Here is a 24,326-nt window from a genome sequence, read left to right as displayed (position 1 = left end):
CAGTGTACATCACAACCAGCTAGCCATTACGTGGCATGTACCATGGAATCATAAAATTGTAGAGTTGGCAGGGACCACGAGGATCATCCAGTCCAACCCTCTGCAATGAAGGAATCTCAACTTAAGCATCCATGGCAGATGGCCATCTAACCTCTGCTTTAAAACCTCCAATGAAGGAGAGACCACAATCTCCCAATGATGCATCCTTACCACTCATTGACTACAGCATCCCGTGATGCCTTGCTCGTCTGAATGAGCCATTACAAATTCCTTCAACAGCCAGAACTTTCACATCACCCATTGTCAACTTGGAAGCAGTTCTGCCCCCCCTTCAGGTGTGTAATCACTCCAACTGTGTGTGTGTGTCTGAATGACCACGGTTAAATATGCAATAATAATTTATATAATTATTATTTATACCCCGCCTATCTGGCTGGTAATCATCATTGTCTGTACTTCTCTCCAATTTAGTGACCTCACTGCTTATGATTCCATCCCAACCAGGCACAAAGCGCCCACAACTCAGAATAATGCTTCCTGTGCCTGGTGAAATGAGCTGCAGCCCATGAAAGTGATAAATGTGTTAAGTCTTTAAGGGGCCGCAAAACTCTGCCGTTTTTGCATCAGTTGTTGAGTAATCAAGTGAAGCACAGAATTTGGAGGCAGTCTAAAGTTGTGATGAGAAACTATTCAAATTATTATAATAGCATTTTATTAGTAATAATTAAATTAATAAAATATAAAGATGTTTTCTTGAGGAATAAAAAAGAATCAGGAAAAAATCGAAAGGCATCACTGACATTCACCAGGGATTATTCAGATTCAGAGTCTTCTTCCACTAACTCAACTAGTGGAGCATGTCTGTTGGCCTGTGATCCTTCCTGGTAATGAACCTTCTTAATTATTCCCGCCTTTGGAGCCCGTATGGTATGCTGCAGAGAAAGAAGTATACATTAGCTAAACAATCACTGTTTCTCTATTTAAAACTTCAAGTTGGCACCATCAGTTGTACAAATAAGAGCAATATATTAGGGCACCTCATTTAAAATATGCAGATCATCTATAAGCCAATACAGTGGTATCTCTGGTTATGTACTTAATTCGTTCCAGAGGTCTGTTTTAACCTGAAACTGTTCTTAACATGAAGCACCACTTTAGATAATGGTGCCTCCTGCTGCTGCCGCGCCGCTGGAGCACGATTTCTGTTCTCATCCTGAAGCAAAGTTCTTAACCCAAGGTACTATTTCTGGGTTAGCGGAGTCTGTAACCTGAAGCGTATGTAACCTGAGGTACCACTGTACAGGATTCCTGTGCAGACATTATACCCAAAACCCATGGTTCAGGGCTCAAACGAAAGAATGCTGATTTACTGAACAGAAATTTTAATTTTTATCGATACAGATAAATATCCAAGTACAACAATGGATGCAGAAATGTTAAGGTAGGGGGGCAGGGAGAGCTACCTAGCGTCAGTATTGGATTCCTCTATTCCATCCCAACAGATAAGAACATATCACTTTGCTTTTAGGTAACCTTATCACAGCAACAGTTAAAGCTTTCCCAGTAGTAATGTATGGAAGTGAGAGCTGGACCATAAAGAAGGCTGATCGCTGAAAAATTGATGCTTTTGAATTATGGTGCTGGAGGAGACTCTTGAAAGATCAAACCTATCCATTCTTAAGGAAATCAGCCCTGAGTGCTCACTGCAAGGACAGATCCTGAAGCTGAGGCTCCAATACTTTGGCCACTTCATGAGAAGACTCCCTGGAAAAGACCCTGATGCTGGGAAAGATGGAGGGCACAAGGAGAAGGGGACGACAGAGAATGAGATGGTTGGACAGTGATCCCGAAGCTACCAACATGAGTTTGACCAAACTGCGGGAAGCAGTGGAAGACAGGAGTGCTCTGGTCCATGGAGTCATGAAGAGTCAGACATGACCAAACCACTAAACAACAACAATCACAGCAACAATTATCTGCAGAGTAGGATGGGGCAGAGTGGGAAGTTAACCCTTTCCGTGCGAACGATGGTTATCTATTGCACTGTGATGCATCAGAGCTATGGGGCATCCTCCCATCAGCCAATCAGGTGATCACACTGTCTGCTGGGGAGGAAGTGGTACCCAGACTCAGCCGAGGTTCTCGTTCCTCCCAAACAGACCGGTGCCATGATAGCACTGCTCCCAGGGCACTTTTATCACAGCACTGATCGTTGTCCTACAAATTTCACAGATTTATACCTGTAAAAGCATATTACGAATCATATTCTATTGAAGACCACATTTTAATTACTTTGGCAGAGGTGGCTGGGACATTGGCCAAAGTTCTGGTAGGATGCTGAAGGTTCTATCACCTGGCCCTCCAGTAGCTGCATCTACGTGCCCTAGATTTTGTCTTTTTCTCCCCTGCTCCAAACCTTTAAGGCTAGACTGAGTGCTTAAGAGGATATTTTTGGGTTTTGGCTTTAGAAATTAAGTGTGTGTCATGCAAGGCTATATCAAAATGATGGGTCAAAAGCTCGCACATGATATAATGCTTGAGGAAAAGGGTCACTTAGCATCAAGTTACAATTTCTACCATTTCTGACATGGCACCACTTTTGTTTACACACTGCTCTACAACAGTACCTAACAATAGTTCAGTGTGCAAGGTGGAATCCAATTAATAAGGCAAACTGAGCCAGTTTGTTTGAGGTTATTATTAAGGAACCCAGCAAGGCCAAAACACAGTTATAAATGCATACCCTGCAACGGTTTAGATTAATTACTAGGAGCATTATGAAGAAAAAATGCAGTGGTTTTTAGAGAGATTCTTTGCTTGTTGGAATTTGTATAGCACCAAGCCTTGGATAGAACAGAAATGCTTAAATGACCGGGGGGGGGGGGAGGGATCATTTTTCTAAACTATACAGAATATTCCAGCATGCAAACGCAATGGAAGATTTGCTCCTGGGAAACATTAGGACAGTTTGTTACAGCTAGAAATCTGTCATGCCAATAAAACCAGCACAATCCTTAAACAACTAGTCAGTTAACATACTATGCCTGCAACATTTAAGGCACACTTTATATGATGTGCTAATAAACCAAAACCAAATCCCTCTTGTCTTCTCCATGATTAAAATGTTATGATACTCACCTCCATTTTCATAGCTATCATAACCATCAGCGGGTCTCCGACTTGGACTTTATCACCAGCTTTCACAAACACCTAACAAATTGAAAAGCGAGTGAGAAACCAGGTGTCACGTTCCTCCTATACAAATATAGAGTTTCTCTCCAAGTTTACAGAAAGCAATAAAGAGCACAAAAGATTCCTTGTGTGAGGATGAAGAATGGCAATCTTTTTCTAGGTTTACCTTTGCAGCTGGTTTCTTCAACACAGTGACATTTTAAAAGTGCACCTATGAAAATGTGCACCCAAAAATATAATTTGTTCATGTGAACATTTATCACCATGTATGTATTATAGAGGCATATGCTCTAGGGAGGGATGACTGGTCATGGCTCTTGCTATATGTATGTTCCAGACTGGTGTTTTATTGCAGGTGTGTTCTGCAATATATTCTTGACATAGTAAGAGTGTATTAATAATGGATTTATTCTGCTTTAGTTGTTCTGCTTTGCTTCGCCAATGCGACCACATCATCGCTGTCCGGAGGGGCAATAGTGCAATGAAAGTGGGACACAAAAAAAACACCCCCGGAATATTTGTGGTTACAGGATTTCAGCAGGACACTACAGTATATGCACCGACTGGACATGAAGCTGTACTGTATGAGCATCCCGAAATATTGAAAATTGGGATCATGTATGACCACCCTGACAGCATCGTGAGTGCATATCATCATGCATGTGCAATTAAAAAAAAAGTCCAGAGGAGCCCCCAGTTGCAAGTAAATCCACACCATGAGTAAACGGGCTGTAAGAATTAGAGAACATGAAATCACCTGCCATCTTTGTTTATGAGTCGTACTTAATGCCTGGCCCTTCATGGAATAGTCCCAGGGCAAGTTATAAAAATGCCACTATTAAAACAAGTACAAATAATAATAATAATAATATCATAAACTAAAGCCACAAAGCAAACTGATGAACAAAGCAGCAGCACAGAACAGCAATGCAGCCTAGAGGGTTTATAATGTTTGACAGCAGATGATGTGGACCAACAGCTAGTTGTGAGGACAAAGAGATTACAGTCAGATGGCAATGAAGAAGGAAGACAGCTGAGAAATCCTTTTCAAGGGAGTCCCAGGAAATTTACTTGAGGAACTCAATGAGCTTCAGTGAGAAGATCCATAGCAATGGACAAGCTTCCTTGAACATAATCTTGTCTTCAATTCCCCTATATGTCTTCCATACAAGCATGGGAGACTGGTGTGTTCCTGGCCATATTCTCAGTTCACATGGGGGGGGGGAGGAGACTCAAAAGACCTGCTAATTGCCTTGCATGAAGTGAGAACATGCTCCAGAATTTGCTGCAATTCCTCAAGATTCTTCAGCAGAGGAGCTTAAAGGAAGCGGCTAGTTGCAAAGTAAGTAGCAATCTACTGAAGGCAACCACACTCTACAGTAAGGAAGGATGACAAGTAACCAGGAGTGAAACCCGTAGGACACATCAATGCATCACCTTTGGTACAAAAGGGCAATGCGCCTCATATATTTATTTATTTCATAAAATTCATATGCCAATTGTTTTTAAAAACCTGTAAAGCAGTTTACAAAGAGAAAAAGCTCTGCCACACCCACACACAGATCCCTCCAGAATTACCTTTTCTATTGTCCCCGTCATGGGGGCCACAGCCCCACCCTGATCTCCAACTGAACCCACTCCGGATAAATACTTTGGCACAGGAAGACCAATCTGCTCACTACCTTCCTGGAGAAAATAAAAATACACCAAGAACAGATGAGCGCAACAACACTTTTTACAGCTGGTACAAACCTATATTTTCCACATCCTGAAATGACAGGTGTAACTAGGATGCACATTAAACACTTGATTTATTGACAAGGAGTTTACATGATGTTCACTAAGAGAACCATTTTAATTCCCTTTAATCACTTTTTACTGAAAAAGCAGCCTTCTGAGACCACCAACAGAATATTCCTTCTTATAAAGGAGGTTGTCAATGTAATTCAGAAAACACCAAGGTAATTTGTTACCTTATATTGAATTTACTTCCCAAGCCTACTTAGACTTAACTTACTTCCAAGATGTAGCAATAACAATAATGTATGAAAAAGATGCGAGTCTAAGCCAACACATATTTTGGAAATGATATAAAGCATGAATATGAATGGGCTGGATTAAAAATGTGTAATTCCTCATGAATACATTTCAAATACTGCAGCCCTGATTCACAGGAGCTTACACAGACATCTAGTCATTTAGGATATTCTTTTAAATTTTAAGATCTATGCCCCAACTCCCCATCCTTATGACTTAAAGATGTGAGGCATTTAGCTTTACAAGCCAATATATTCATTGAACAGTTCAGTATCGACTAATTAGCCTTAGCTACTAATTAAAGCTATGAATTTTCAAGTGTCACAAGAATATTATGGGCTGCTTACATAAAAGTTTAGAGCCACACATTCAGTCCCTGTTCTCCCAAATGTAAATAGATGTATCCAGATCTGTAATTGTTTCCCTTTTTTTAAAAAAAACCCACTCATTTCCCTGGCTGTGAATTTATTCTCCAGATAAATTAAGTAGAAAATATTACCGGTGAGAAGAGGTGAATGGCGTCGCCCAAAATCACCACCTTGGATTTATGAACAACTCCGTTTACTGAACATCTTATGCAATCCAAATCACCATCACTCGAAAGATCTCCAGAAACATGGAAAGATTTATTCTGTATCTGAAATACAATTACATAGCATCAGACAATTGGAAGGTATCCTGAGGGTTATCTAGGTTATCTCTTGCAATGCAGCAATACAGGATTTTAACTCCCTGGTCCAGGTACCGCTTTTGAGGAAATACCGTATTTTTCGCTCTATAACATGCACCCGACCATAACACACACGTAGTTTTTAGAGGAGGAAAATCCGTAGGCATGCCACCCGTAGGCATTCCCTCCATAACACGCACAGACATTTCCCCTTACTTTCTAGGAGGAAAAAAGTGAGTGTTATGGTGCAAAAAATACGGTAAGCTTGGGAGATGGAGAGACCACGCTGTATTCCAAGGGTGGATGACAGGAGAAAACATTAAGACTCACCAATATGGAAAAAGGCACCCATAAGCTCCTTAGAAACTCTATCCTATTTGTCTCAGTCCACAAAGATGGGATTGGGTCAAATACATATAGGCCACAAAGGATTTGTAAAAAACTACACAAAAAAAGGAACTCAAATTACATAGAGGACGTTTACCTGCATGTCATATGATCCATCACGATTGTAGGTTATGGTCATATTCACTTCTGTTAGAAAATAAAGATTTAAATTACTTCCAAGTGGTTTTTTTGTGGGTTTTTTTTTAGGGGAGAGGAGGAATTAAAACCCAAAAATAATGCACATCCAATTGAGCTGCACCTCTTTAAAGTTGCTCAAATCTGCTCCATTTATCTTTATTTTTAAAATTTGTATGCCACTTATCCGTTGAAAGCTCTAAGTAGTTTCACCTCCGCTCTCTCTCCCCATTCTACACAAGAGTGGGCTCCTTGTTCCTTCGTCATCTTCCACCTTCTGCCATACTGTGCCTCTACAGTGATTCACAATTAAACTAACGTGAGGCTGCCCTTGCACCTGGTTCAGAAGCGGCTGAAAAGTACAAAATGTAGCTGCTAGGTGGGAGACACAGCTTTACACGTACAGTGGTACCTCAAGTTACAAACGCTTCAGGTTACAAACTCTGCTAACCTAGAAGAGTTAAATCAAGTTGAGAACTTTGCCCCAGGATAAGAATGGAAATCGTGTGCCGGCGGCGCAGTGGCCCCATTAGGAAAGCACACCTCTAGTTAAGAACAGTTTCAGGTTAAGAACGGACCTCCGTAATGAATTAAGTTCGTAACTAGAGGTACCATTGTATTAGATATGCACTGGCTACCTGTCAGCTACCAAGCCATGTTCCATGTTTTGTTGTTAGCAGTTAAAGCCCTAAACAACATAGGACTAGGCTACCTAGCAGACCACATTCCCCAATGCAGGCCAAGCTGATCTTTAAGAACTTCTGAGAAGGCACTGCCAATTGCGGATGACCACTTGGTGTCAATGCAGAAGGCCTTCTAGGGCTCGGGCTCGAATTGTGGCCCCTTGCAAATGTGCAAAAAAGCAACTGCATGCCATTTTGCAAAAAAGCAACTGCATGCCATCGATTTTTAGGATGCAACCGCATCCTGAAATGTATTGTTTTAAGAGAGGGGTTGTGGTTCAGATGTGCTGCTTAGACAACTGAGTTCTTTTTGCATGTCAGGGCAGGGAAGGGTGTTGGAGAACTTCCTTTCTTTTCAGAAACTTCAGAGAAAACAGAATGTGAAACCTGAGTAGAGTTTTCATGGGAAATAGCTTTCTGTGCATATATGACTATGTGCCTGTCTTTGCATGTGTTAAGGGTGTGTGACTGCGCATACAACACTGAAACATATATGTAGCCTCCCAACAGCTTTCCAGCAGGGTGAAGCAGCCCTTAGCACAAAAAAGGTCTCCCACAAACCTATCCATTCTGAAGGAAATCAGCCCTGAGTGCTCCCACAAAATACTAAAATCCCTCAGTATTATACCTAGGGCACATCTAATCCTATGTAAGCATGCAGTAGTGGCAAGGTCTGCTTCCCGAAGTTTTGAGAATGTTGAACAGCATGAACAAAACAGGTCTTTGCAAAAACAAACAGGAAATATGGGGCAGCTCTGATGAAAGTAACAAAGAAAACAAAAAGCCATGCTTGCAGTTTAAGTACATGCCAAGTGATCTATATAAATCATAAAAGAACGGCATTTTGAATTATTGTACTCTTGTATGTCTCTTTGTCCTCCTCAACTATAGAATAAAGATTGCCACTCAAATTCTTGGCATTCAGAACTAAGTCACTTACTATTTTCACCATCTAAAAGAGTCAGGTTTCTAACGTAAGGTATATTTATTCTTCTTCCACTGCTGGATGCAAATGGAGAGAACTTATCTGGAATATAAAAAATGGAGGGAGAAAGATTCAGTTAATGCTCCACTGAAATGAATGGGGGAGCTCTTTCAAGCAGAGAATTCTGCTTGTAAGCAATTATAGGATCTGGAAAATTGTTGCTTATGAATGTGAAACAAATAAATAAAAGAAAGAGAGAGGGGGGAGAGAGGGAGAGTAGACACACATGGCACATTCTTCCCTGTAACAGAAAGGATTCTAAAAAGCCAAAGATGCCTCAAGCCTACCTCCTGATTGCATTCTGAAAGTGTCGGTCACAATTTTCTCCCTCAGTATGAGTCCAAGCGCTGCCTGGCATAAGGCCACTTCAGATATTGCCTCTTTGGGTGGAAATAGCTCATCGTAATGTTGTGGAATAAAATTGGTGTGAACATTTCCAGCCTCAAACTCCGGGTGGCCTGAGAGGTCCAGCAAGAAATCAACATTGGTGCTTAGCCCTATAATCTGCCGAGGGAAAGGGAACAAAGAATGCACACCAGGTGAAGGCAAGCCATTTGCCGCAGTCACGTGCTCCAACAGGCATAGTCACAGATGATGGGAGACGCAGTCCAAGAACATCCGGAAGGCCACAGGTCTCCCTCCCCTACTTTATCAGAGAGGACCAGTGCTTTTTTTCTTTAAAAATGTTTAGGGGTACTCTCATTTTGGCTGCTCCCCCTCTTCCTCCCCCCCCCAACCCCCAGACGAGGGACTCAAGGTGGCGGAGCTTGAACGATGGTGATGGCGGGGTTGGCTTGAACAAGGAGGGACAAGTACTCACTGGCTGGCTCTAGCCTGGCAGGAGGAGAAGGAGGAGGACTGCCATCGCCTCCACCACGGCTGCCCCAGACTCCCCTCCCTGGGCACCAGCAGGGAGAATGACAAATGTCCAGTCCGTGCTGCTATTGCAGAGACAGCTGGTCTGTTGGTCAGGGCAGCACAAAATGTTTAGGGGTACGCGTACCCCTGCGTCCCCCCAGAAGAAAAGCACTGGATAGGACCCAAACTTTATAAATCATAATGTCGCCTGTACTTACATTATATTGCCGAAGGCAGTATCTTAATTTCCTTAACGCTGCTTGACGATCCTCTGCCCAAACGACTAACTTGGCAATCATTGGGTCATAGTATATAGAAACCTCATCCCCTGAAATAGGAAGAGTTGGGGAAGCAATTTGCCAGAATGAGTAACTTAAAAAGGAGTCAGTTCGTACCCCGTTACTTCCTTTAGTCAGGTATGGAAAACCTGGTCAAGGCAAAGGGTAGACTACTAAACCTTTGCTTTCGAAACTACGATCGCCCCCTTAAAGCGAAAAGAATGTCCCTGACACTAATTTGCAGCAAGGAGGTTCAGTTTACCTTGTCTTACCCCGGTTTCTATCCTGGTGCAACTGTCAGAGGGTGGTGTAGACAAATGCAATAAGGGTCCAGCCCCCGGCATGAAGTTGTTGTTTGGATCTTCGGCATAGATCCTAGCTTCAAAAGCATGTCCATTAAGAGAGAGCTCTTCCTGAGTCAAAGGAATCTTCTCCCCTGAAGCAATCTGTAAAGAAAAAGAGTTTTGCTTTTTCTACAGGATTGAGAATAGTGTCTTTGGACTGTGAGGGTATCAAGGAATCACAGAAAAATCGTGCAGCAAAATTTGAGTAGTAGAAATCCTTGAGGTATTTGAGGTTTAGGGTTTACACTGCACAAAAAAAGAGGGTTCTTGTGCCTTTGACAGCTGTACAGCAGACAGAAAAGCAGGTTGGCAATTCCTGCTTTAAACTCTCATTCACAAACCATCTACAGAGCAAAAGATTGAATTCTATAATACCTGCAACTAGCTAATCCTTCCCATTTTTAATTCTCATGTCAGACTGTAGCAAACGTTGTGTGGGAAAGCACTCACACAGTGGAATAACTTGAAGCAAGTCTATTCCAGATCCTCGTTCACGTTTTTGCCAATTATTTTTATTGATTTTCCAGATCTCAACCTAATTATACAAAATATTTCCCAATTAATACAATTTCATTCAAGTGACTTCCCGCATGCCATTCTCGATGCATCCTTAACTTCTAATATTACTGCATTTACATACTCTCATTCAATGCCCAATTTAGCATCAGCCCAGACAGAAAGAGTGAGAATTCACTGTCCCAAGGAGAAACCTCCCCACACTGGTGTTAAAAAGCAATGCTTGGCTTCAAATGGAGGCACAGGCAGAGCATTTAACTGGCATGCACAAAGTCTCTGGTTCAATCCCCACCACCTTCAGGTAGGGTTGGGAATGCCCACAGTCTGAAACTCTATAGAGAGCTTCCGCCAATAAGCACTGACAATTCTGAATCAGAAGGACCAAGGGTCTGGCTCAGTAAGAGGCAGCTTCCTATGTTCCTATGGATGCTGCCCTCATAAGCCCTTACCTTAAGTTGCCACTCCACCAAGTCTGTCCCAGTGATCATCTCAGTAACTGGGTGCTCCACTTGCAGCCTGGTGTTCATCTCCATGAAATAGAAATTATGCTCACTATCCATAATAAACTCCACTGTTCCTGAAATATTTAAGATTGGTACATTTAATAGCGGTGGAAATGCTTTCTCTAAACAAAGTCCCACTGATCCCAGCATAACGCCACTGTCCGCAGAGTTTGCTGTCTGTTGTCAATATGAAGCATCTTAACTATATTTTTAAAAACCTGATCCAAAACCACAGCTTGGAAACCCTCCAGGAAGTATAACACCCTAATCCAGTGGAAATATTTCTCAGTCAAATGCAGTCTTAAACCTATTCAGATTCTGGCTTACTGTGACCACACAAACACACTGGCTTCAGAAGAGAAGCTTGCAGTCATTTTGCCCCTCCCTGGGCTTTTGGGGACAGTGCAGGACAGCCAAAGTTTGGCACAGCATGCCTTTCAAACCATAACCTGCAACCATAGGACAAACCATAGGACAAGCTTTAGCTACAGATCGTGGTTAAGGAGAGGAGATCTCACCCACGAGCCTGGCTTTGAATGACACACTAAGTCAAACCTGGGCTTAGCTGCTGCACTGCACTGACTTAAAAACCCCTGGGAAAGCAAAGTAGTTGTGATATCCTCCTTGAAAGGCAGCACATTTGTGCTAAGTCATGCTTTGGCTTAGAATGGTGTGCAATTGGGCCAGTGGCTGGCTGAGCTTCCCTTATTCTGGACAGAAGCAGTGAGGCAGAAAATAATAATAATAATAATAATAATAATAATAATAATAATAATAATAATATTTCCCCAGCCACTCTGGGCGGCTCCCAATCAAATATTAAAAACACAATGCAGCATTAAACATTAAAAACTTCCCTTAACAGGGCTGCCTTCTTTTAAAAGTAGGATAGTTGCTTATTTCCTTGACATCTGATGGGAGGGTGTTCCACAGCGCGGGCGCCACCACTAGGAAGGCCCTCTGCCTGGTTCCCTGTAACCTCACTTCTCGCAGTGAGGGAACCACCAGAAGGCCCTCGGTGCTGGATCTCAGTGTGCGGGCTGAACATCCCAGGAAAATAAAAGTACAAGGTGCAGGGAATTATGAAGGGCATGAAAAGAAAACCAAAAGACAGGAGACTGAGAGGGGAAAGGCAACAAGGAATGAAACGGCAGAGAGAAAGGGAACACACAGCCAAGAGCCACAAAGAAAAAGATGAGTGACCTTTACATGTTCACTTAAAATAGCTAGCTAAATCTGTGGCTGCAGACTTCACATCTAGATTGAAAAAATAAATAAATGTACAGACAATATTATTCTGGGTGGTGTTTCCCTAATCCTTCCTTTGCAGTTTAGAATTTTAACCACCCAATTTAGAGCTAGAATCACTTTATAAACTCTACCATTCTACTTAAAGCAGCCTTCCTCTAAACATACCTCCCATATGGGTACATATGTGAAACTATGGGTACATATGTGAAACATATGTGAAACTAAATACAGCACTAAAAGGAAGTTAAGTTTGCAATACCTGCTCCAACATAGTTCACAGCTTTAGCTGCCCTGACAGCTGCCTCTCCAAGTTTCCTTCTTACTTCAGGCTTAATTCCTGGCTAAGAAAAGGTTGAAATGATGTTACTACATTTATACCACATTTATGTGCTTGTATCTGGGGAAAAACAGATTTTTAAAAAACCCCTCTTCTTTTCACATGCAGTTATTCAAGCCACATTTCATCTATATAAAATGAACCTTACAGAGAAGGTGTACCAGAACAGATCACCTAACTGTACTCTTATGATTTAAAAAACCTGTAAAGAAAAATATCCAGCCCCTTTAAATATAAGCATGTTGACGGAAGGCTTAAATAAATAAAGTCTGCTGGAACCACATGCTGAACATAATCATCATAGACTTTTATTGCGTTAGCCATAGGCCATGGCATCATTCAGAAAAATAACAAAAGGAAAAACAGCAATAACCATAAAAATCATCAGGCACCACACATACAATATAAACCACGGTCACAACTACTAAGATTGTTTGTTGCATAAAGCAGAATAGCAGAAGATTCTCTAGTAAAATGTGCCAAATTAAATATCCGAATCCCCTTTGCAGTTGACCACTATTTTATCTAGTTCTTTCCTTCCTCTAGTTCTTTCCTCTTCTTAGCTGCCAACGCACAGAGTGCTACTTTATAAGTTACAAAGTCATCAGTAAGCTGAACATAATAGAGACATGGTCGAACCAATGAGGCATCACCAGTATAAAACACATTTCAGGAATAGCTTAGGTAGCTCAATATACCCCAGATAAACTAACAGAACATTCCAGAAAAAGTAGCTTCTCTAGTAGTTTCAGAAGTGTGTGCATGTGCTATACAGTTTAGCAACAGGATACTGGGGTAGCAATCATGATTTCCAAACTCAATGTGGTTAAAACAAAAAAACAAAAAACAAAACCACACACAAAATCCCATGTTAGAAGTGTTTGGGTGTCTCTGAAACTAGTATTATATTCTGCAAAAAATAATAATAATATATACCAAGAAGCCATTGGTATCACATGTGAAAAACAAAAAATATGTTAATAAAGTAAACCAAAAAAGGCACTTACATCTATTTCAATCACCTTTTCAGAAACTAGTCACTCACCCCTGGAGCTTCTTCAATAATTTTCTGATGTCTTCTCTGTACACTACAATCTCTTTCAAACAGATAAACTGCATTGCCATGCTGGTCTCCAAATACCTGAACTTCTACATGCCTGTTTCGGGTGTAAAAATTAACAAATAAAGGTTCAGATGTAAATATTAATGAATAAAGGTTCGTGTCCATCAGTGCCAATGAAGCATTAGTGCCATTTTTTTAAAGAGCAAAGTGCATTATTCCATCACGGTAGTCTGTGCCACTTCAAGACAACTAGCACAACCTATCATATATTAAAGATAATCTTATTTTTCAGAATTGGAAACAATGTTAAACTTCAGGAAGATCAGTGTTTTCTTCTACCCTTCATCATACTTAAAAGAACTTTAAACATGCTGATCTTTAACATCAGGTCTGTGCACTTAAGCAAACATTTATCAAAAGCACACTTTTGTTTTCAAATAGTAGTAAGTTATCAGAGAGATCTAGAATTCAAACAGCAATTCAGAACAAGGTCGATGTGTCTGATGTTTGCAATATCAAATACTAGGTCTTGACTCGTTACCTTGTGCTAAAAACCCTAAATGAACGGAAGGATCAGAAAGACAACCAAGCATGTGATCTGCATTGTAGTAAACTGTTATCCTGGAACTTAAAGTGCCCCTTTTAGGAAGTTTTGATAGCAAGCTACACTTTGCACTGTCACAACTATATATGTCTATAGGGTCAGAGCATATTCCAGAATAATTATCACTAATATATTGGAATCAATACTCCACACTTCAGAATGCATTTTCACACATTATGTGTCACGAGGCTACCAGATAACAAAGTATACACATATAAATAAACTATTATTGCCTGCTTTCTCAGTGTATGTAAGTTTTGTTCTCACAACTGTTATCTTGAAGGACCTGTGATTTGCAATTACTTTAAGGGGGCTTCACAATTGGTAACACAGATTAGAGAGATCACTATAACCCTGAAATATTTTATACTGTAGTGAAGTCTACTGTAGCATGCACCATACAACCCAGCATATGCCTTCTAAATAGATAGTTCATTGCTACTATTAAAATATATAGTACTATACATTGTGGTCTGCAAGTATCTTGAAGTGGGAAAAAGTGATAAGAGAAAGAGGGTTTTTTTTTGGGGGGGTGAGATAGCTGCATCTCTTACTATCATAAATTCCTCACCCAGCAAAAACAGCAACCTTCGGGTGCCATGTCCCAAGAGCTCTAGGGAAATTGTCTATGAGGCATCTTCAGTTTCCCTTGCTCAACACCCCAACAGCCATCCAAGCTTTGACCTCCCTCCAGCCATGGCTGGATTTTCCAGGGCAGCAGGAGTGCTGTGCACCTACCAAATGTCCCGAACATGCTTTTCTGAGATGGGGGGGGGGGCAAATTCGCTGATGCTTCACCTGCCGTAGGACACACACTCAGAGACACCCCCATCAATTCTCCTACTTTTGTTCTACAAACTCATTAAAGAGATTACAAGCAGATGGATGGTTTGGTTACCGTGGATTATCTACAAATTTCTCTATCAGCATGGCATCGTCGTTGAAAGACTTCTTGGCTTCTCTCCTGGCTGATTCCAATTGTTCCTTAAACTCCTTTTCGGAAAGAGCAATTCTCATGCCCTACGGTGATAAAAACCAGTGTATTAGAATAATATTGAGCAAAAATTAGTGAGTGAAAAACAATAGGATTTCCCAAATCCTTTTTTGCTAGGTTGGTTTACAATATGGATGAATCACTCACGCAAGTACTAACTTTGAATCAGCTACTGTTCAGGTGCCACTGAGTACATAACATATAGTTGTAATAACTTTGAGGAGGGACCAAACTGGCAACCACTGTCTCACGCTTTCCTGTTAGGCACATTACGGCCATGGTCAAAACATGCATTATGGCAAAGTTGTATGAAACCAAGTAATTCAGCCTTGGAGAAGGTTGATTGCCGAAGAACTGATGCTTTTGAATTATGGTGCTGGAGGAGACTCTTGAGAGTCCCAGGGACTGCAAGAAGATCAAACCTATCCATTCTGAAGGAAATCAGCCCTGGAAGGACAGATCCTGAAGCTGAAGCTCCAATACTTTGGCCACCTCATGAGAAGAGAAGACTCCCTGGAAAAGACCCTGATGTTGGGGAAGATGGAGGGCACAAGAAGAAGGGGACGACAGAGGACGAGATGGTTGGACAGTGTTCTCGAAGCTACCAGCATGAGTCTGACCAAACTGCAGGAGGCAGTGGAAGACAGGAGTGCCTGGCATGCTCCAGTCCATGGGGTCACGAAGTCGGACATGACTAAACGACTAAACAACAACAACAAGCCCTGGTGCTAATGGAGAGGTGACAGCTAGCAATTTAAATAAGGATAAAAGGCAACTGAGGCCCACATGCAAATGTTGCAACATGGAGTGCTCTGGCTCATGTTTCCACCAGTCAGCTAGTCATCATGTCTTTTCCAGGACACGCCATTCCTGCGCCTCCCTGGTTTTCTGTTTCTGTTCCCCCTGTCAGCATTCTGTGCTCACTGAGCAGCCACAGTCCTTATTAGGCAGCTTCTGAAGTCCTGTTGCATGCTTGCCCCTGCCCCCAAACCCTTTAAAGGTAAAGGGACCCCTGACCCTTAGGTCCAGTCGTGGCCAACTCTGGGGTTGCGGCGCTCATCTCGCTTTATTGGCCGAGGGAGCCGGCATACAGCTTCCGGGTCATGTGGCCAGCATGACTAAGCCGCTTCTGGCGAACCAGAGCAGCGCACGGAAATGCCGTTTAACTTCCTGCCTGAGCGGTACCTATTTATCTACTTGCACTTTGATGTGCTTTCGAACTGCTAGGTTAGCAGGAGCAGGGACCGAGCAATGGGAGCTCACCACATCAAGGGGATTTGAACCGCCGACCTTCTGATTGGCAAGCCTTAGGCTCTGTGGTTTAACCCACAGCGCCACCCGTGTCCCTTTAGGTTCCCCCCAATGAGGGTTTTATTTTATTTTTTTTGTATTCCTGCAAACCTGAATATGAATGGTGCTGTTTGAATACATAGATTCTCACAAAGAGGTTGAGTTCACTATTAATGCACAGCAGGACTGACTATTCTGTGGTCCTCCAGATGTGGCTAAAACTGCTCCCATCATCCTTAACCATTGACCATGCCAGCTGAAGCTGGTGGGAGTTGTGGTGTAGCAACATCTGGAGGACCACAGATTAGCCACCCTTGGCATATAGGATAACTTTGTAGTGTGACCAGGGTCCAAGATGTCAGGCTGGCCCAGTGATTGGCACATTACACCTTAAGCATTCATTTACTGGAGCTGAAGATCTTTGCTCTGTTCTGTTTGTACAGTAGATCAGCTGAGGATCAAATTCCTTTGCCCTTACCTTTCCTCCACCTCCACGAACTGCTTTGATCATGACTGGATACCCTATTCTTCTGGCTTGCTCTTCCAAGCAATTGTCAGACTGATCTTCACCATGGTAACCTTCAACAACAGGAACCCCGGCAGCAGACATGATAGCTTTGGAAGTGCTTCAAAAGAATATTTTTCGATACTCAGTGGCAATGTCAGTGAGGGCTTATTGTTACACATCTCATCGTCTGCATTTTATTCCCACAATCTAGGACTGCTACCAACATTACAATTTTCTCATACAGAAAGGAACTGTACCCTTTGCCATGTATGCATGCTGGGAAGCCACAAGGGGGCAAACTAGAACTTGCCGGTATGCGAACATGCAGCATATAAAATGCTTATCTGATCAGCCCATGAGATTTAAAACAGTTTTAGCAGATGGGAAATTCCTGTTTGTTTTATTTTTCTTTATAGAGTTCTTCCCACAACTCTATGAGGGCTAAATTCAAAAAGCGCAAATTTTATGCTTGCGTAAGAAAAGTGCCATGTCACGCTTTGAAACTTGATTCTAGTCTTGCTCTACAGCCTTGTACACAGTCAGATTTCCTTCCATGCTGAGGTTCACCATATAACTTTGTGGTCATTCCCACAAACCAGTGACAACGCTGTAGGCTTAATTCATTGCACATACAGAAGCGGGGATGGGGGAGCCCAAACACAAGGCTATATTAACAGCCTTGCCCAAACTGGGTAACCTCCAGACACTCTGGACTACAACTCCCATCAGCTGCAGCACCTGGGGCTGATGGGAATTGTAGTCCAAAACTTCTGGCGAGCACTAGGTTGGTAAAGCACCATCACAGTCAGACCCAAAACCATCTTAACCATTATAGTAAACATCCCTGTACAAAAAGGTTTAGCCGTGAAGCAAAACAGAGTACCTCTTAATGCCCATATCTCTGATGGCAGATGAAGGAGGACCTATAAAAATGATTCCTTCTTTGTTGCAGAGCTCTGCAAACTCTGTGTTTTCTGACAGGAAGCCATAGCCTGGATGGATAGCCTAAAACAGGAAGTACCAAGGGCATATTGTATGAGACTGGCAGGTCTCACAGTGCCCTGCATGAGCTTTCCCTCAATTAACTATTCCAGAAGCTGCACAGAGCCCCAAATCCAGTGACCTAATATCTGAAGGATATTGTTCATCAGAACGACATTCTGATGCTCCACAGTCTGCCTTGGTTTCTTGTAGCTTTCTTTGAAAATCAGTGAGGAACGTAGAATCAAGTTCTAGGCTTGGATACTGGAAATACCGTTTTATTAACTGCTTATGGCAGCCATAGGCAAACTCAACCCTCCAGATGTTTTGGGGCTACAACTCCCATCATCCCTGACTGCTGGTCCTATTAGCTAGGGATGATGGGAGTTGTAGTCCCAAAACATCTGGAGGGCCGAGTTTGCCTATGCCTGTGGCTTATGGCACACGAAGTTCTATACTATTATATCTAATGCACAAATTTTCATTTGCTTCAGTTAGCACATGTTGCGTCATTGAAGTGTGACCAGGACGCTGGATGCAACGACTAAGCTCTGCCCAAGCGCAGAACACCGCAGGAGCATCAGCAGTGCTGCAAGAACACAGCCTTCCCTAGCTCAGCTTTATGGGAAATGACCACAGCTCAATGCATGTGGAATAACTTAGGTTCAGCTCCTGGCATCTCTCATTAGCAGGTGGTAGGAAAGTCCTCTGCCTGGAGAGCTGCTGGTGGTCAAAGCAGACAATGCTGAGTTGGATGGAGAAGAAATCTGATCTGGTATAAAGCAGATCCCTATGTAGCTAAAGCCCTAATAATTAATTTGAACCATTTGTTTACAGCATTCTCCACCAAACGGGCATTCAAAGCAGCAAAATAAAACAACAAACCTATGAAATAAACACACAACCCATGTTTTCTGTTTTCTTTTTTTAAAAGCTAGACATACAACCTTACAAACTTAAAATGAAAGCTAAAATACCAGCAAATGTATAAACAAACAAAACCAACTGGAATATCAGAGTTAAAAGAAAATAGCAATGTTTTAGCTCAAAATCTCAGGATTGTGGATTCCAGCCTCACGTTGGGCAAAATATTCCTGCATTGCAGGGGGTTGGATTAGATGACCCTTGGGGTCCCTTCCAACTCTACAGTTTTATGATTCTGGGATTCTATTATTCTAAGATATCCTTGGCTTCTGGTGGTAAACACTAAGGAGTGAGTCAATTCCACAATGTGTGTGCCATCACGAATAAAGTCCCGTCCCATATCCTCACCAACTTCCCTTCAGCTGCTGATTTAGGTGCACATGGAGGAGCACATGAGAAAACACACTCCCCGTAAAATTCAGATGAGCCACACAAGTAGCTTTAGTGGAGAAAGGCAAAAGTGAACAGGAAGGCAACCCCTAATGTCTTGTGGGGGATCCAAGGAAAATTATCTGATTTAAAGTGAAGTTCATGTCTTTCTAACTGTTAAAATGATGCATGTAGGACTTCACATTTACCAAGTTGAGAATCTCTTCAATTGTGGAACTACAGAACTCTGTGCTAAGTTGCTCCTAAGGCCTTGGCTGCCCCCGTAAAACTCAATACTGAATAGCATCTATTTAAAAATACATGTATAAGCAGGTTGAATGAAGAAGCGAGTTATAATACATACGTGCGCTGCTGACTTTTTGGCCACCTGCATTATCTTTTCCATGGACAGGTAACTTTGTTGAGATGGTGCTGGGCCAATAAAATACGCTTCATCTGCCTGTAATGAAATAAAGGGACCTGTGTTTACATTATTATTTGGTTACATTTCAGACAATTGCAGAACAGCTAATTTTAGAGCTACATTCCAAGACACCTTTTTTAGGGGGGGGGGGGCCTTAAACAGCAGAACCACAATTGAATCAGAATTTATAGACTACTTTGAGTTCCACTGAGTATACAGAGACTTATACATAAGAAACTGTGTAGGTCTGAAAATTTAAAAGAAAGAGCCCTTAACTTGAGTCTGCAATATAATTAAGAATAAATCTGTATATTGGCTTTCCAACATATTCCAGGGAACTGGAATAAGGCTAGATACAAATAAAGCAGGACTGAGTCATTAGTTTCCAGATGTGGAAATGTTTGCATTAATTACTACAGTCGTACCTTGGAAGTTGAACGGAATCCGTTCCGGAAGTCCATTCGACTTCCAAAAATGTTCGGAAACCAAAGTGCAGATTCTGATTGGATGCAGGAAGCTCCTGCAGCCAATTGGAAGCTGCAGAAGCCCCATCGGATGTTTGGCTTCCAAAAATAGTTTGCAAACTGGAACACTCACTTCCAGGTTTGTGGCATTCAGGGGCCAAAAGGTTTGAGAACTAAGTTGTTTGAAAACCAAGGTATGGCTGTACAAGCATTTTCTGTTTCTTCCAAGTTCAGTTGTCCCTTTCTTTTAAAAGAAAAGATGTCACTTCAATTTACAATTGGAAAGCTGACGTCTACAAACTCTGGGGAACAAATCAGCCACATGGAGGGGAGAAGGCAGAGCAGACAACCCGGTTACATATGGAACAACAATCTGACTCAGTTTAAATAAAAAAATTCCTTCCAGTAGCACCTTAAAGACCAACTAAGTTAGTTCTTGGTATGAGCTTTCGTGTGCATGCACACTTCTTCAGATACACGTGTATCTGAAGAAGTGTGCATGCACACGAAAGCTCATACCAAGAACTAACTTAGTTGGTCTTTAAGGTGCTACTGGAAGGAATTTTTTTATTTTGACTATGGCAGACCAACACGGCTACCTATCTGTTACTGACTCAGTTTAAATCAGCTTTGCATGTTCAACTTAATTCCGCTTCTTCACAATTGTTTTCAGGGTTGGCCCCTTACATGTTTTAACGAATGTGTGTTTTACCATTGCTACATGCATTGAATTCCTGTCAGCATCACTGTAAACGGCCACAGATTTCACTCCCATCTTCCTGGCAGTCCGCATCACTCGGCATGCTATTTCACCTCTATTTGCCACAAGGACTTTCTCAATATTCCTTTGTCCTGTTTGTTTGTTTTAGAAAAGGAGAAAATAAGTTTCAAAGGTGTTAAACCTTGATTGTTACTGCTAACAGTAGCACAACTTCATTACTATTATTATTTTTAACATGTCTTCCACATCATGAATAAAAGCTTCTTCGCTTAAGGAAGTGGGTGCTTGCAGAGGTGGGGGGGTTTTGTGTGAGATGGGTGCTCCTCGTGCATGCAAGTTTTTTGCATCATCAACACAATACAGTGGTACCTCAGGTTACATGCGCTTCAGGTTACACACTCCGCTAACCCAGAAATAGTGCTTCAGGTTAAGAAATTTGCTTCAGGATGAGAACAGAAATCGGGCTCTGGCGGCGCAGCAGCAGCGGTAGGCCCCATTAGCTAAAGTGGTGCTTCAGGTTAAGAACAGTTTCAGGTTAAGAACAGACCTCCGGAACGAATTAAATACTTAACCTGAGGTACCGCTGTATGGTTACCATTGAAATGTCAGCTTGTGTATTTCTCCCATTTAATCTGGATTTACTTTTTCTAGAGGAAAGCTCAATACGTAAAGAAACACTGTTGCCATCTACCTGCTTGCCAAATTTCAGCAAGCTCTTTGCAAATAAAACGTTCAGATGCAAGCACCCAGGGTGAGCGTTTAATTTTTTAAAAAAGCAGAGCTGATGCTACAAAAATGTTAACATTAAATACACTTTCCCCCCCCCTGTAAATACAATAATCCAAACAGTTCACCTTTTGCAGAAGAGTATTTTCTGACTCTTGCTGTCCAGATCCACTTTCTGTAAGAGGGAAACAACATAGTATAAAACAAAAGTAGAAATTTAGCCGATAGAGCTATTCCTGGGGTGGAAATAAAATGCTGGATACAATTGTTAAGGGTAGAGGAACCCAGTAAGAAAGAAAAAACCTGACTGATCTTTAACAATTCCTTTTGCAGTTGAGCTACTACATGGTAAGAACAGATCTGAAGAACATAGCTGTGTGAATGCAGCACTTAAAATGTACACTTGGTCATATCTACATGGCTGAGAACAAGACAGAGAAGAAGAGTCAGGTGTGGTTCCACGTAAGTTAAGTGTAAAGTAATGCACATAGGGACAACCCTAACTTCACCAATGTGCTGATGGGGTTGTCTGAACTGATGGTAACTAACCGAAAGAGAAATCTTGGGAGTCAACAGAAATGGCAGCTCAGTATACAGCATCAAGTATGAAATTCCAGGCTAGGAAGCAAATAATAATAATAATAATAATAATAATAATAATAATAATAATAATAATAATAATATTGTTTATACTCCGCTTATCTGGCTGGGTTTCCCCAGGACAGAGAACAAGACAATCAATGTTGCATTGCCTTTTCTGTGGTGTGGCCAAATTTGGAAATACTGTTTATGCCATCTCAAAAAGTATGCCCGGTCTATAATGATTTCAATTAGGAGCACGGAAAGCTGCCTTATCAGATGTCTGAAAGCCAGTGATGGGGCTCATCCCACCAAGCTTGGTTGCAATATTGTCTCACCTATAGGGTGCAGCTGCTTGGGTCCTACTACACCCCTGCCTAGTTGTTTTGAATTCATATGTTACTGGACTGGCCATCCCAGGGCAAAATCCTATACCCATTCAACAATTTCCACAAGGACGAGCCATTCGGGGTGTCTGGTTCCTTCCAGCAAACAGGTAGCTTTAAAAGAAGTTCAGACCAATTCACAGAGGATTAGGTTATAAGTGGCTATTAGCCACAATATATTAGCCACTGTTGGAGGCAGTAAACCTCTAACCGATTGCTGGGAATGGAAGGTGTGAAGAGCGCTGTTGTGCTCATGTTGCTTGTGGGCTTCTCATAGGCACCTGCCTGGCTACTGTGAGGACACAATGTTGGGACTGGATGGGCCTCTGGCCTGATCCCACAAGAGCTCCTCCATTGTGTCCTAGAAGAGTTTATAGAATCATGGAATTGTAGAGTGGGAAGGGACCCCTGAGGGTCTTGTAGTCCAGCCCCCTGCAATGCAGGAATTTGCTTGGCTCTCTTTACAGATGATGGGAACTGTTTACCCATGCCGATCCAGCGACATAAGAATACAGCCCTAAGCTCCATTTCGCCCAAACACCACCACCCTTCTTCCAGCTGCTCCACGCAGCCATGCCATCTTCGTGTTTGCCATGCAAGCCAACCTCTGCAGACAAAAACACAAAAACTTAACCCACTTGTTGGCAGCAATGCTTTGTAGCATCACCGGGACCCTATGGTTTTCCACACGCAAACCGCTTATAGTAACACTGTCGCCACGAAGCAATGCCCTTTCATTTTTTTGCCAATTATTTTTATTGATCTTCCATAATTTATTTTCCCCCTTCCTTTGCTGCTCCCAGTAAAATAACTTTTCCAACTATCATTTCAAAATACATTCATCCCTTCTACCCCCTACACTGTTCAATTACCAATTTCTGCTTTTAGACATTGTTATAACCCAGGCATTAGCAAACTCAGCCCTCCAGATGTTTTGAGACTACAGTTCCCATCATCCCTGACAACTGGTGCTGTTAGCGAGGGATGATGGGAAAACATCTGGAGGGCTGAGTTTGCCTATGCCTGTTATAACCCGTCCACAAAATAGTCAAGTAGGGTAAATCCTCTTCTATCTATCTATAACAGTCATTCATCAGTTTTCAAACATTTCCTTCTGATACCTCTTGAGTAACACTTTGCCTGAGAAAAACAGATATTGCTTCCTCCCGGACAACATACACACATTCCTCCAATGCCCTTTCAAGCTGCCAGCTGGTCAGGTGAAATCTGGCCCTGGCACACCTGTATTTATTTATTTCAAGAGGCATCTGGAAGATCTGAAGGAGCCAGAGCTGCTTCTTATTAAATACGAGCACTGTTTTTAGACTATTTGATGAATTATTGTATTTTAATATTTTACTGGAAGCTGCCCAGAGTGGCTGGGGAAACCCAGCCAGATGGGCAGCGTATAAATAGTAAATTATTTATTATTATTATTATTATTATTATTATTATTATTATTATTATTATTATTATTCAGAAGCGTCCCCATTCCCCTCGCACACAAACATAACCCACCCCCCAACCCAGCAATTTTGTGGAAATTAACAGTGGAAGTATCCCTGCCTCGGAGGAAAGACATGCGGGAGTGTCCTGCTTGTTATTGCGGACTGGAGGGTGGAATAAAAATGCACTCTGCACATGCTCAGAGGCGCCCTCTTCTCTGGGGCCGCCGAGCCCCGGGGTGAAGCCTCGTCGCCTTCCCCCTCCGGATGAAGGAGAAGCGGGGAGGGGGAGGGATGCTGCGGCTCAGCTTCCCCCCTCCCCGCCCCCACGACGAGGCCCCGAGGCGTCGGCCTTGCCCGTCCACTCCTGCAGGGCCTCCCTTCTTCGTCTCCCGCTCCGCGCCCCGTCCTCCCTGCCGGGGCCCAGCCGCACTCACGGGCACTGCAGCCCCCGCAGGGCCTGGAGACGCCACTCCGCCGCCGCCAGAGCAGAGGCCGCCATGGCTGCTGAGAGGGAGGTGGGCCGGGCGGGAGCGGGAGGCCGGGCCGCGGCGGCGGAGGGGCCTATCAGGAGGGCCCGGGAGGAGGCAGGGCATGGGCGGCCCCGGGAGGAGGAGGAGGACGGCGACGCGGGAAGTGGGAGCGCCCTTCTGCCGGCCGAGGGAACGAATT

The 24,326-nt window shown here is 42.6% G+C and overlaps 1 protein-coding gene across 1 annotated transcript; it reads right to left on the bottom strand.

The window, feature by feature from the left end:
- Positions 1-695: 695 nt before the first annotated feature.
- On the bottom strand, positions 696-24,260 carry MCCC1 (methylcrotonyl-CoA carboxylase subunit 1). Its single transcript, XM_082224154.1, has 19 exons — positions 24,092-24,260; positions 21,373-21,419; positions 20,510-20,649; positions 19,274-19,369; positions 17,519-17,640; positions 16,606-16,753; positions 14,742-14,863; positions 13,222-13,333; positions 12,099-12,180; positions 10,535-10,662; positions 9,488-9,671; positions 9,166-9,275; positions 8,377-8,593; positions 8,045-8,131; positions 6,384-6,433; positions 5,729-5,866; positions 4,771-4,878; positions 3,139-3,210; positions 696-932 (listed from the first exon to the last, which is right to left on the bottom strand). The coding sequence occupies exons 1-19, from the start codon at positions 24,154-24,156 to the stop codon at positions 813-815; spliced, it is 2,148 nt and encodes a 715-aa protein (XP_082080280.1). The 5' UTR covers positions 24,157-24,260; the 3' UTR covers positions 696-812.
- Between the last annotated feature and the right edge of the window lie 66 nt (positions 24,261-24,326).

Source organism: Podarcis vaucheri (genome assembly GCF_965113315.1).
Source record: "Podarcis vaucheri genome assembly, chromosome: 5".
Taxonomy (NCBI): domain Eukaryota; kingdom Metazoa; phylum Chordata; class Lepidosauria; order Squamata; family Lacertidae; genus Podarcis; species Podarcis vaucheri.
The sequence above is the reverse complement of the archived record's forward strand: the minus strand, read 5'-3'. Positions and strand labels throughout refer to the sequence as shown.

What these genes read in the sequence shown, in the direction of transcription:
- MCCC1 (XM_082224154.1), bottom strand. Translation starts at nt 24,156, where the DNA reads ATGGCGGCCTCTGCTCTGGCGGCGGCGGAGTGGCGTCTCCAGGCCCTG. An exon ending in AGAGATATGGGCATTAAGAG is followed by an intron (nt 16,754 to 17,518) that starts GTACTCTGTTTT and finishes ATTCTTTTGAAG; the next exon opens with CACTTCCAAAGCTATCATGT. An exon ending in ATGGATCATATGACATGCAG is followed by an intron (nt 5,867 to 6,383) that starts GTAAACGTCCTC and finishes ATTGTATTTCAG; the next exon opens with ATACAGAATAAATCTTTCCA.